Raw genomic sequence first — 13875 nt, 5'->3', positions numbered from 1 at the left:
TCTGGGCGATTTTAAAATCAGCCCCTAAAACCTGAAGTTTTTCTGGAAATTCAACAGAAGTGTCAACGCTTCGACTAAATAATAGATTTTTCAGCCTCTGTAGCAGATAGAAATGAAATTCCAAAAGTATTTGAGAGCTTATACAAATACTACAAAATGACATATCCGCTTTCCAGGCTTCAATTGGTTAAAAGCTAAAATGTGTTTTGGACATAAAACGACAACAAAAATGATCAATGACGTTACTAATCAGACTGTAAACAAAGACTGGCACATGTAAGAGCAAGTCTGGGCCTGGATGAATGTTTTTTTTAGCCTACTGTGTTGAAGAGATTTGCTTACCCTAATATTCTCACCCTTACATCATCCACTCTCACTCCTCATGCCGAAACCTAACCAACCCGACCAATGAGGTACGAGCCTATCAGAGGAAGGCTAGAGTGGGGATCGGCCATGATTGATGTTAAAATACTGACACACACATGTATTTCTACTACGGCTGGACAATTTGATCTTTAATCTATTTTTACAATCCTTTTTATACAACTTTAAATGTAAAAATAAGTTATTTTTAATGCACTGATGCATGCTACACAGTATTATTTCTCTGGCTTACTCATGTCAGATAAATCTATCCTTATAGTTACAGTATAACCAGTTACAGAGATTCTGGACTGGGGTCAGATTCATGCATATATTTTAATTATAAAGGATTTAAACAGTGTATTGAAAAATGCACTACCAAGGTCCTTGGATCAGTGAGATATGGGTGGTTGACGTGACGCTCAATTTTTGTGTTCCCAGTGACAAATATTACTAAAATTTGATAATATTTCATTAAAATTAATGTTTTAATATGCAGTTCATTCTTCTACATCTAATCCATCTGCAAACAATGAGTATCGTTCTTCAACTATGCAAATATTCTGTTTTGAACTTGACATTTGTCCACCGGTGCAACTGTCCTAGGTAGCATTACTTATCTTAAAACAACTGTAATTTAATGAAAAATGAATCTAAATACATTAAAATACTTGAATGCATGTCATACGAGTGTTTACTTAATGAATCTAGAGGATATAAGTGTTAAGGTCCCTATGTAGAGTTATTAGGACACATTACATTTTGTCTGCAAAACTGGTGTCCTCCTGGAGCAACGCCATGATGTAGATATAAAACAGGCATTAATGTGACCACCCCATTACTGAGAGGGGTCCTTCCAGAATCAGTAAGGACAGAAGAATCTCTGGAGCAGGTGGACTGCACACAAGATCAGTTCTGTCTCAAATATTTTCATAATATTACTATTTCCGTGCAGTGTTGGAACTGGTCGTCTTAAGGTAGTCCTTTGGTACAATGCAGTTTAAGTATTGATCTGAATATTTTTATCAATTTACATTGATTGATAAAAATATTCATAACTAATATGCGTTGGGCTTATCTATCTTATCTGTCCAACATTCTCTGAATTAAATATTCGACTTTATTTTGTTGCACCGGTGGACACATTTTAGGACTACCACACCAAAAAGTTAATAATAAGCTAAATATATGAAGAATTAGAAATGGACACATTCAGTTTTGAATTATTCACATATAAGGGAATATAATTGTATGTCATTTGACATATATTTTTTGAATTATTCTTTTTTTCACTTTTCACGTCAACCACCCATATGTCTAATTCTTGTAATACAACACATTCATGTTTATTTCCCTAATTTCTCCCTCTAGCAGTGATGTAGGGTGCACATTGCGAGGCGTGGTGGCGATGCAGTGCATTTTTGAGGAAGTGTCACCGTTTTCGCCACTGAGCTTGTCTTAACTGTCTTAACTGTCTAAGCTGTCAATGTAGCCTAAAAGCTGTTAGACTGATCTTTAATCCCTCTCCAGCTTCTTATCTGTCCCGTTTTTTTTCTCTTCTGTCCCCTCTCTTACTTCACACACACACGTGTTTTCCCTCTCACTGTGTTTTTGCTTTCCTCGGATGAATTGCTGAGACTGAAATGAAAAAGGAGTGTCCTCCTACTTATACGTCAGCTGTCATGTCTTCTTTCTAAAACACTGTATCAGGTTGTAGTTATCAGATTACGTTGAAGGAATTATAACTGAAATAAATGGTGCAGTCATTGGTAATGTTGACATAATACAGTGGGAGTAAAGTAAAGCCAATATGACAATCATTTTAGCCTTTCAGTGCATATTGACCAGGATGAATGAAAGGAATCTGGTCAGTGTTTCCTGATAAATACATGCTGTTGTTTGTTTCCTCTCTCCCTTTAATCATACCTCTCTCTCTCTCTCTCTCTCTCTCTGAAACACTCTCTCCTCAGACGAATACAAGATGAAGGGAGTGGAGGAGGTGAAGTACATGAGAGGGGATGAAAACCGGGTGAATGCACGCAACCAGGAGAACCTGGTGAGAGACACACACACTCTCACACACACACACACACACACACACACACACACACAGCATCCCATCCACTGACAGCCTGTCATCCACACACAGACTCAGACCTTTTCCTGACAGTTTATCAGCTCAAGCGAACAGGCTCGTGTTTGTGTCCAAAGGCAGCTCCCGTCAGCCTCGCCGGCCTGCACGTACACACTTATTGTCTCTAGCACACATGCAAAAACACACAAAGAGGAGCCTCACACGCAGGTAGAGACAACATGCTGGCGTGTGTGGAATGTGGGGGCTGATCGCTTGGTTGGTTTGACTCCCTTCCTGCAAAAACAGTGGAAAGAATTGTTAAATTTTCATCGAAGACGTCATTTTTTTTGTTCTAATAACTTGCTGAACCCTACTATCCAATCCTTGTTGCACACATTTAACCTCCAGTTTACAAAGCTTGTACGTTTTTTAAACACTAAGTGGCTGAAAAGTGGAGAAATGTGAAGTGAGAGCCTGTTTGCTCCTTCAGTAAATCAGGTCAGTCAGCCTGGCGTCCTGGCAAACGGTGGAACAATAACCATGCAGCTATAAATCCTGATTAAAAACAGAAGCAGTGTCACAAGGCCACTCATTTATATTGCTGCACCTAAAAAAAAAGGGACCTTATCACAGTAACAGGCTACAGATTTACGTAAAGAAATCAGATGAAATGCTATGTGAGTTATTTTATGATGGTGTCAGCAGACTTGTTTCCCCGTTAGCTCAATTCTGGCAAAAATCTTAAGCACAATTATTTTAGTCAATATAGAGATCAAGATTACACTAAGAATAAGAACAATTACAGTTAGCATTTATTAAAAAAAACAAAACTTTAAAAGGCAGATTTGTTGATTTGCCTGCTTTGCCTGCTCACTTGCCTGTCTTGTTTTTAGTTAATTTATTTTCAGATTTTGTATTTTATTTATTTACTATTATTATTGTATTTATTTATTTACTTTATTATTATTATTATTATTATTATTTTTTTTTATGACCTCCATCCTGTCTGGTTTGTTTGATGTTCGTGTGTATGTTGTAAAAATGAAAAGATAATAAAAACTTTGAATTATAAAAAAAAAAAAACTTTAAATATAATTCAGCTGAAAAGCAAATAAAAAATGTTTTTTTCTAAGATCTAAATTTAAATAAATATACAAATAAAAAAATATATTTGCAGGATATATATTTATGTAAGGAAATAATATCCAAAGTAAATATGAAAAAATAAAAATATTGTAGTGTACTGCTACAAAGTGTATTAAAAATATTGCATTCAGTAAAGGTGCGCTGGATTTATGACACAAGAAAAAATGAGAGCATTATTGCGAATTTGAATGTGAAATTTATCTTTATTATCTTGTTTTTATAATAGTTTGGAGCCATTTGTAACTTTGATTAATCAGCCAGTCTACTATAATGATAAAAATATGAGATGAAGGTTTTCCTGATACAGAAACCACACAGCTTGACTTATTTTATTGCAATTGAAAGCCATTTTGTGAACTGCATAAATAGTTTTAAATGTCTGGTTGTCTTGTTTCAGAAAGCCAGTTCCGGTTTGTTATTTACTTGAGTTGTTGGAAGACCCAAACCACATTTTCACACACACAGCTAACCTCCTGTGCAGCCACAACATGTGGTTAGACCAGTATTTTTTCCTACCACTTGTCATTATTGTGGGTGCAGGAGGAATTCAAACACCCACCCACACACACACACACACACACACACACTGTGAGTGGTGAAGCATGCAGGTCACAATATTTTTGGTTGGGACACAAAAACTATAAGAACTCAAACATCATCACAGTTTTATTACACCTCCAGTACACTGGACCTGGTGTCCTGCTGTGTGGTTGCTGTCCAGCGGCAGCTGGGCAACAACATAATTTAATAATGCATTAACATGTGCTTTCAGTGGTGTGGCTGTTTGCTGATATGAGTTGTTTGTTTTTGCCTGTTTTATCAGCTGATAATGAAAACTAAAGGTGTGTGTGTGTGTGCCTTTCAGGAGAAGAGTAATGTGCAGTACAGAGGCAAACCGCAGAAAGAGGTCTCTTCAGCAAACATCAAGTCGAAGTAAGTGGCCAACAGCGGTTTGCAAAGTGAAATAAAAGTCTCGTGGATGTTGTATAAAGCAGCTATTCTCAACCTTGGGGTCGGGACCCCAATTGGGGTGGCGAGATGATTTCTGGGGGTCGCCAAATCATTTTGGAAGTCAGCTCTGTCTCCACTGTGTTAAAGTGTTCATGTGTTAATGTGTTTTAGTCTTTTTGGTCACTTAATGTCTTTTTTTGATCATTTTGTGTCTTTTTTTGGTCATTTTGTGTCTTTTTTGGGTCATTTTGTGTCTTTTGGGTCATTTTGTGTCGTTTTTGGTCAATTTGTGTCCTTTTTTTGGTCATTTTGTGTCTTTTTTTGGTCATTTTGTGTCTTTTTTGGTCAATTTGTGTCTTTTTTTGGTCATTTTGTGTCTTTTTTGGTCATTTTGTTTCTTTTTTGGGTCATTTTCTGTCCTTTTTTTGGGTCATTTTGTGTCTTTTTGGGCATTTTGTGTCTTTTTTTGGTCATTTTGTGTCTTTTTTTTGCTAATTTTGGGCCTTTTTTGATCATTTTGTGGTCAATTTGTGTCTTTTTTGCTCATTTTGTTTCCTTTTTTTGGTCATTTTGTTTCTTTTTTGGGTGATCTGAACTGTGCGTGTGAGATTGTGTTCAGTCAGCGGGGGTCACGACCAAACATGCATGTTAAATTGGGGGTCGCGACTCAAAAAGGTTGAGAACTACTGGTATAAAGTGATACACTTACCAGTAGAGCTGTCACAACTCTCTAAAACCATCATTTTAACCTTTTTTCTCTCTGCCATTGTTGGGCTATTGACTCTCGATTTATAAAAATCAACAAATCATTGTTTTTTTATGCCCAGACAATTGTCGTTTACATTTTCAAATTCTGCTTTAAAATGAAGTTGCATGGTTTTTAAGTTTCATATTTTCTTCAATGTACCACACTGAGGCCACGTGGTCTACTTCATCAGTGACTGAAATTGAAAGCTCATCTTGATCAATTTTTCAATTTTGAATTGAAATTGAGACACCCCTACTCAATAGCCACTTTATTAGGTACACCTTGCAAGTTCTGGGTTGGACCTGGTTTTGCCTTCAGAACTGCTTAACTTTTCATGGTATAGATTCAGCAAGTTGCTGGAAACATTTTTTATTGGCTTGGGGTCCGTATTCACCACAAAACCAAAACCAAAACCAAAGAATGAGTCTTATTTCTGTTTCTCTTTTATTTTGTTTTGTACTGTTTTGCCGCTGCATGTGTCCGCAATCTGATCTGCTGAGTGCACTTACCTCACAGGAGCACACACACTCAAGGAAAACATTATTAAACATATTGTACATGGAAAATTGAGGTAAAATTTAAGGACTTTAGATAACAATTTGGGAAAAGGTGGATCAGATATAATAACTAGAGCCCGACAGATATATCGGTTGACAGATATTGTTTGCTGATATTGGCCAATCAAAAGCCTATTGGTATCGGTGTATAAAAAATATACAAGAAGATGTTGCTTGGCATGATTTAGAAATGGTGTTGACCATTATTTTATTTTTTTTTAAATAGACAGCAATTGACTGAACAGTAATGATATTTATTTTGGTATTTATTTAATCCTTATTTTTATTTCCTCAGTTATCACTTATAGAATTGGCTGACATGTAATACGTTGTTTGTAAAATGTAAAATTATGTATATCAAGGAAATTATTATTTAATAAAGTTTTATGTTTGAAAAAGTAGTTCTATGGGTACTTTTGCAGAGTGGTGAAAAATCACTGCAAAATCCACATAAAAAAGATCCTTTTCATTCCAGCTCAAAAAAGTTCTGTATCTGCAGCCATATCTGTTATTAATGAATTTCCCCCTCTAAAATCCCATATCGGCCGGGCTCTAATAATCACCCAGTTCATCAGTGATGACAGATAGACTGTAGCAAACAAAAAATAGAATAATAAAATCTAGTAAAAATGAAATATTGACTACACAAACAACACAGAAAATAGTTCCGGTAAAAACTGAGAAACCTGTTATAATTTAATAAACCATTAATGCCCATCATCCATTAAGATGCAGCTTAGAATCAGTATGTTAATATTATGATGTGTGAAGTAAGTAATATTATGTGTCTGGTCTTTATAATGCTGCCTCTTGGACAACCTCAGACTCTCTGTTTGGAGATGTAAACATATCAGTATTTAGCATTTGGATGACAGACTGGGTTAATACTTTATAAAATAATTATTTAAATTCCTCCACAGCCTTTCTCACACTGCAGTGAGGTGTGTGTGTGTGTGTGTTGTGTGTGTGCACACTGTGCGGGGGGTGTAATGGAAAATTCTCATGATGTATTTTTTGCCTCCCTTCTCCTCCTCGTCTCCAACCTCCAACTTCCTCTCCCCCTCCTTCTTGCTTTTCCATTTTCCTTCTCTCCCTCTCTCTCAGTATTCACACGTCAGAGAGCCAGCAGGAATTTTTCAGGATGCTGGATGAGAAGATTGAGAAGGTGAGGGGGGGGGCTGTGTGTGTGTGTGTGTGTGTGTGTGTTTGTGGAGGCGGCGGCGACGTGCAGAAGGTCTCTGAGCGTTTAAAGTAACAGCTGGGTCTTAACATTTAAGGAGACAGGCTGTACAGCAACAACATCCATTAGTGCACATTGTCACTCTGCTTACGAGCTCAACACTCCACATGAGGGGGAGGAACGGGTCCTCGCTGCCGTCATGGCGACCATTTACTACTTTTACTGTGCCACTTCAAAACTCACAGGTTGCTTCTGACTGTGGATGAGGTTGAAAAGTGAAATGATAGTGAGGAAGGGCTGGATTCAGCTTTGGTGTGATGCATTTCATTTTCAACCCTGCCTTTAACCCTTTATCAGGCAAAGAACTATATTTGGTAACTTCAGGTAATATTTAAAAAGTTGGTAAAGGTAAAACAGTTGCAAATTTACTAGATTAAAGTGGCAAATCTACAAGAAAAAAAAGCACAAACACACTTAACCCTTTATCAGGCAAAGAACTATATTTGGTAATATTTGGTAGGTAATATTTCGAGAAAAAAGTTGCAAATTTACTAGATTAAAGTGGCAAATCTACAAGAGAAAAATGTGCAGATTTGAGAGATTTAAAGTGGCAAGTCTGCGCGTAAAAAGTCGCAGATTTACGAGAAAAAAGTGGGAAAAAAGCAACTTTTTTCTCCCAGATTCACCACTTTAACCCTTAATAGGACACTCATTGAAATACTTGCAAATTCCAAATTTCAACCCTAGAGAATATTGGAGGATAATACATACAGCCAGAATGTGTTTAAAAAAAACATACAAAAATAATATTTTGAGAAAAAAGTTTACTAGATTAAAGTGGCAAATCTACGAGAGAAAAAGTCGCAGATTTAAGAGATTTAAAGTGGCAAATCTGTGTGAAAAAAGTCGCAGATTTACAAGAAAAAAGTGGGAAAAAAGCAACTTTTTTCTCCCAGATTCACCACTTTAACCCTTAATAGGGCACTCATTGAAATACTTGCAAATTCCAAATTTCAGAATATTGGAGGATATTACATACAGCCAGAATGTGTAAAAAAAAACATACAAAAATAATATTTTGAGAAAAAAGTTTACTAGATTAAAGTGGCAAATCTACGAGAAAAAAATGTGCAGATTTATGAGATTTAAAGTGGTGAATCTGGGGGGGAAAAAGTTGCTTTTTTCCCACCTTTTTCTCGTAAATCTGCAATTTTTTTCGCACAGATTTGCCACTTTAATCTAGTAAATTTGCAACAATTTTCTCGAAATATTACCTGAAGTTACCAAATATAGTTATTTGCCTGATAAAGGGTTAAACATGTCAGGGTTTCCTGCAGGGATGGGAGAAACAGAAAATTCAGGTTCTTTAACTTGAAAGGATGAAGCAAAACAGTCAGTTTCAGGTCAAAATATGCTTAAAGCTGATCTACTCGCTGTTTGGGTTTAACAATGGATCAAATTCTTATGTATGATGTAAAGTAGGTCGCCCATATTAATGAACCTCAAGTACTTTCAGGGTTTACTGCAAAATATAAATCCTGACACTTTCACAGCACAGTCATGGCTAGAAGAAGGGAGAACTAAAAAATGTCTTCCGTGCAATATAACACCGGGATAATGCCATAAATCATGGAAACAAGAAAAGCTGCAAGTTGAAGTTCTTTGATTATTCATTTTAAAAAATTGGCATTTAAATGAAATCTATATATGCAACATTTCCCAAGTGTCCACTAGTGTTTTTAACACCTCTTAACAGCCGGCAGCTCAGTCCGTCTGGCTGATATTCTGTCACATTAATGTCTCCAAGTGTTAATCACACATGATTTTTGAAGAATCGCCAGAAATTTGATCATCCAACAATGAATGCAAATGTAACACTATGACTGATGTGTAAATTAAAAAGGAATATATATTTCCTGTGTCTTCATCTGCAGTGTAGTTGCTACTAATGATTATTTAATTATCCGTTACTTTTTAATTATTGGTCCACGGAATATCAGAAAATAGAGAAAATAACTCCAAAGTTAGGATGAAATATTTTTTACCTCTTTCCATGAAATGAATGTGACAATGTGATTTAAAAGTGTATATCTTCTCAAACCTTTATTAATCCATATCTTCAAACAGCATCACATTGAAAATGAAACCACAAATAACAGAGGATTGTGTCTGAAAACAAAATTATTCCAACTTTAGAGGCGACATTTTTTAACAAACACAATCTCCTAAAAGCCCATGATGAGTCTTCAGAATAACCTGTTTTGGCTATCATCAAAAGATATTTAATTAATATTTTTGTATAAGACATTGAAAAGCATCAAAGTAAAGAACAATTAATCATCACAACACATTACAGATGAATTGTTTGATGATTGACTTATCCTTTTTTGCTCTAATTTAAAAAGTAAATACAGCTGTCAGATAAAATGTGTTGAAAATACATTCATGGAGAATATTTTCCTTTTGAAATGAAGTGAATTATGTATAAAGTAACATGAAATGGAAATACAGCAGTAAGTAGTACTTAGGCAGCGTACCTTTGAATGCACTTTGTTACTTTCCACCACTGATTTGCAGAGAACTACTGAGGACGCCTGTGCTTTAAAGCTTTAGTTAAATCGAAAAAGCACACACAGTTAGACGAGCTGCTCTGGAGAGGAGAGGAGAGGAAGGTGGTTGAGTTTGCTCTTCATCATAATGGAAGAAACAAAACAACATAACTGCCCACCTGTCACCACTCAACTGTCTCATGCAGTATTTTCTCTGCCGGTACCTGCAAATAGAGCAGATTGTTTAAACGTGACTGGAGTAACAGGTGCGTAGGGGTTGTGCTGCATGCAGACGGTGCAGAGAGAGTCATTTAAGGTAATAGTGGTTTCAATAACCACTTGCCAGAGTGTACACTATACCCCAAGTCTACTAGCCCATTTAGGCCTAAAACGCCTGGAAAAAATGCCTGCAAAACCTTTGGGTGATTTTAAAATAAGCCCTTAAAACCTGAAGTTTTTTTAGTCATTGTATGTCTTTTTTTGGTAATTCTGTGTCTTTTTTGATAATTTTGTGTCTTTTTTTGGTAATTTTGTGCCTTTTTTTGGTAATTTTGTGTCTTTTTTTGGTAATTCTGAGTCGTTTTTGGTCATTTTGTGTCTTTTTTTTGGTGATGATTTCAAAGTTCTGGAAAAGTCTCATGTTGCATTGCAACACTCCCACATGTATTCTGATGCATTTCATTGGCCAAGAGACTGAAAATAGGTGAAAAAAAAACTACAAATACTACAAAATAACATATCCGCTTTCCAGGCTTTAATGGGCTAGGAGAGAGAGAGTCATTTAAAGTAATAGAGCAATAACTAGAGCAAATCATATAAAATTATGCACATCTCAAATCCACTCTAATCCCTTTCTCTGCAGGGGCGAGACTACTGTTCGGAGGAGGAAGAGGAAGATGGGACATAGCACAGAGGCCCCCAAGATTCACCCCCACAGAGAGCCTCACAGTGTGTGTGTGTGTGTGTGTGTGTGTGTAAATGCGTTCGTGTGCCTGAGAAAGAGTTGAATCAGTGTTTTTCCAGTGGGGCGCTGGTGTGACGGGACACTGTACATGTTAGTGTGAGCATGTGTGTTTTTGAACGTATGGCAAAGATAGTATTTTAATGGAAAGCGAGAGGGATAAATGTGAGAGAAAAAGAGAGATAGAGAGAGAGAGAATGGGATAAAGAAGACTTTCTTCAGAGACTACAGCCCTCCTCTCCTAGCTCCTCACCCCGACAGGCCCCTGAGCAGACAGATGGAGGTGGCGGAGCGATGAAGAGACAGACAGATGAAAGCAGGGAGAGACAGAGGAGGACGTGAGGAAAAAGGACACGCTCGGGTCAAACAGAGTGATCTCCTCGAGGAGGACAGCAGCAGCTCCTCCATCTGTCCCTCCGTATCTGTCCGTCTGCTCCTCTGTGGTCCCATCCTGATTATTTAACCCGTGCAGTTGGACAAAAGGAACTCCCAGATATGGACGCCCTGTGCAGACGAATGTCTCTGGTGGGTGTGTGGAGAACTGACGGACACATAAGTGAAGAAGAGCGGGAGGAAAAGATGGTGAAGGCAGAGGAGTTGAGTAACACCATCAGGATCTACACTGAACTTTTTGGCCTGCCGACCTTCATCCAGGCCTGCTGGGGACACGAGGGACTGAGAGAATGGGCGAGTACGGGTGAGGGAAGAAAGAGAGAGAAATTTGTGATATTTTAATAAGAAAGAGTAGGGAGCGAGCCGGTGATTTAGAAACTCTAAACTCCTCCTGCCTTCTGAAGTCAAGGACCTTTTTTTTTTTTTTTTTTTTTTTTTAAATTTTCATTCTGTTCTGCAGTCACTCGTTCGGTTATTTTTCCCCTTTTCTGATGTTTTTTTTCTTTGGTTTGTTTTAATCTTGGCTTCTTTTGTAGTGTATCATCATCATCATCATCTTCATCAAGGTCCTGGTCATCCTCCTCACCGGAGCAGACGGACTGAAGCTGTGTTCATTAAGAGCATCTGTGTCTCTGTGACCCAATCCATCCTCCTTCATACAACACGACAATGCAGATCCTAGCAAACATCGTAGCACACACTCATTCCAACACACTTCACACACATTCATGTACATATAAACCACACACACATTATTCTATCCCTTTCATTTCACCAGCAGACTGTCATGTGCATCAATCAGAGCTACTCTGTAAAGCTCTATTTCTGCTTTGATTCAGTGTTCAGACACACACACACACACACACACGCACACACGCACTGAGGCAGAAAACTGGGCTGAGCTCAAGGGGAGGATGCGTTGTTGCTGTGTAGACACAGACCTGATCACATTTTTTTCGTTGTCATCTTTACCGGATACTTCCTGTTGTATTATTTTGAATACTTTTTTCTATTAAAAATAAAAACGAAGAAGCTCTTAATGTGTATGTTATCTTAGTGTGCACACTGTGTGTGTGTGTGTGTGTGTGTGTGTGTCTGCATGTGTGTGTGTGTGTGTGTGCGCGCCTCTAAGCTGAGTAATGGAGCGGCGTCATGCTGGCAGTGTGAAGCCAGTCTATTTTCCTGTGGTCATGCTGCCTAAAGCCGTGCAGTCAGAGCAGATTCATTCAGAGCACTAAGACTACATTATGCCACCTGCTGGCACAATATCAGTACTGCAGTCTGGTCGGAAATCTCCTCCTGGAAACAAAGTGGCATTTCAGCCATAATAAAATACACAGTTTAAACACATATACGCTGCAGGATTTTTCTTAAATGTTTTATTTTGTATTACTCATACAAAAATATTCTTGTGACCCACTACAAGTGTGTGTTGGTGTCAGCTTTCTGCATTTATTTTCTCATTACTGATCGTACCCCTTCAGAAATTATAGACGTGCCGAAAAAACAAGTATACTGAGCTTGCATGTTTCAGCTCATTGGTTGTTGTTATTTTTGTCTCATGAGTCATGAGATGACGACTGTGTGCATACAAACTGGCCATTGCATGCCATTGGCCACCAGGGATGGATTTGGACAAAAAAAAAAAGGCCCTGGACTTTTTTCCAAAATTAAGGCCCACAACTCGAATGCGAATATGCATTTCAATAACCACTTGTCAGCGTGTACACTATACCCGAAGTCTACTAGCCCATTTAGGCCTAAAACGCCTGGAAAAAATGCCTGCAAAACCTTTGGGTGATTTTAAAATAAGCCCTTAAAACCTGAAGTTTTTTTAGTCATTGTATGTCTTTTTTTGGTAATTCTGTGTCTTTTTTGATAATTTTGTGTCTTTTTTTGGTAATTTTGTGCCTTTTTTTGGTAATTGTGTGTCTTTTTTTGGAAATTCTGAGTCCTTTTTGGTCATTTTGTGTCTTTTTTTGGTGATGATTTCAAAGTTCTGGAAAAGTCTCATGTTGCATTGCAACACTCCCACATGTATATTGATGCATTTTATTGGCCAAGAGACTGAAAATAGGTGGAAAAAAACTACAAATACTACAAAACGACATATCTGCTTTGCAGGCTTTATAGGAGAGAGAGAGTTCCCTCCCCAAAATCAAAAGTGCCTAGTAAACCCTAGTAAATGTTGTTTCAACCTCCTACTTGCTGTCCTCCACAGTCTTACTAGGTGGTTTAATACTAAATATATCAGTTAGCTTTCTAATGATTTGGCCCTCTTCTCTTTTGATTTTTCCAGCCACCTACCTCCTTATGCTTCCTACTTTATTTTCTTGCACTATTCTTTGTTTCAAATTTGTGTAATAAATGATTGTATGGCTGTTCTGGACTTTTACCATTTTAAAAATCCCAGTCAGTACTGAAACCTCAGGGCTAACAACCTACACGCTGAAAATGGTTTTGATGAAGATTCGGATCATGCAATAAGGCAGGCAACTCATCACTTCTTTCAGTGTTTTATGTTTTATATGACTATTTTCTTTTATAGTATAAATGTTTCTCTAAAAACTTCACCAACAAATGCTGTCATTGCAGCCTGCAAGCCCAAGTCAACTATCAGTTTCAAGAAATACAAATGACCCAGAGCTCTTTTTTTCCCCCTAGTGTAAAATTATAAGGTTCTGAAAAATTACAGTGTGGGTTCTGGCATCTTAAATGAAAAACCAACAGTATGTTGTATAGCATCAAATGACAAACTGACAAAATTAGCAACTACCTGGTGAACATAATGGAGCATTTAGCAGCAAATGAGGACAATATTTCCTTTAGGAATCGGAAGAGACCAAAACGGAGCTAAAAGAAAGGATATATTGTACTTTACTTAGTCAGGTTGACGGAAATACGATTCCAAATAAATGCTGATGTTGCTCCATATCTGCTGGATGTATAATAT

At 37.4% G+C, this 13875-nt stretch overlaps 1 protein-coding gene across 3 annotated transcripts in view; it reads left to right on the top strand.

Annotated features, from left to right (window-relative positions):
* The window catches only part of zgc:92140 (uncharacterized protein LOC447854 homolog), a 39483-nt gene extending 27521 nt beyond the window's left edge, over positions 1-11962 (top strand). For all 3 annotated transcript variants that reach the window (XM_059341566.1, XM_059341567.1, XM_059341568.1), the window contains exons 3-6: positions 2334-2419; positions 4449-4516; positions 6944-7004; positions 10431-11962. In XM_059341566.1, the coding sequence (XP_059197549.1) occupies positions 2334-2419; positions 4449-4516; positions 6944-7004; positions 10431-10475 (260 nt within the window). In that variant the 3' untranslated portion in view covers positions 10476-11962. The remainder of the gene's footprint in view (positions 1-2333; positions 2420-4448; positions 4517-6943; positions 7005-10430) is intronic.
* Positions 11963-13875: the final 1913 nt, after the last annotated feature.

The sequence above is a fragment of the Centropristis striata genome, chromosome 9 (genome assembly GCF_030273125.1).
Source record: "Centropristis striata isolate RG_2023a ecotype Rhode Island chromosome 9, C.striata_1.0, whole genome shotgun sequence".
NCBI lineage: Eukaryota > Metazoa > Chordata > Actinopteri > Perciformes > Serranidae > Centropristis > Centropristis striata.
The sequence above is the reverse complement of the archived record's forward strand: the minus strand, read 5'-3'. Positions and strand labels throughout refer to the sequence as shown.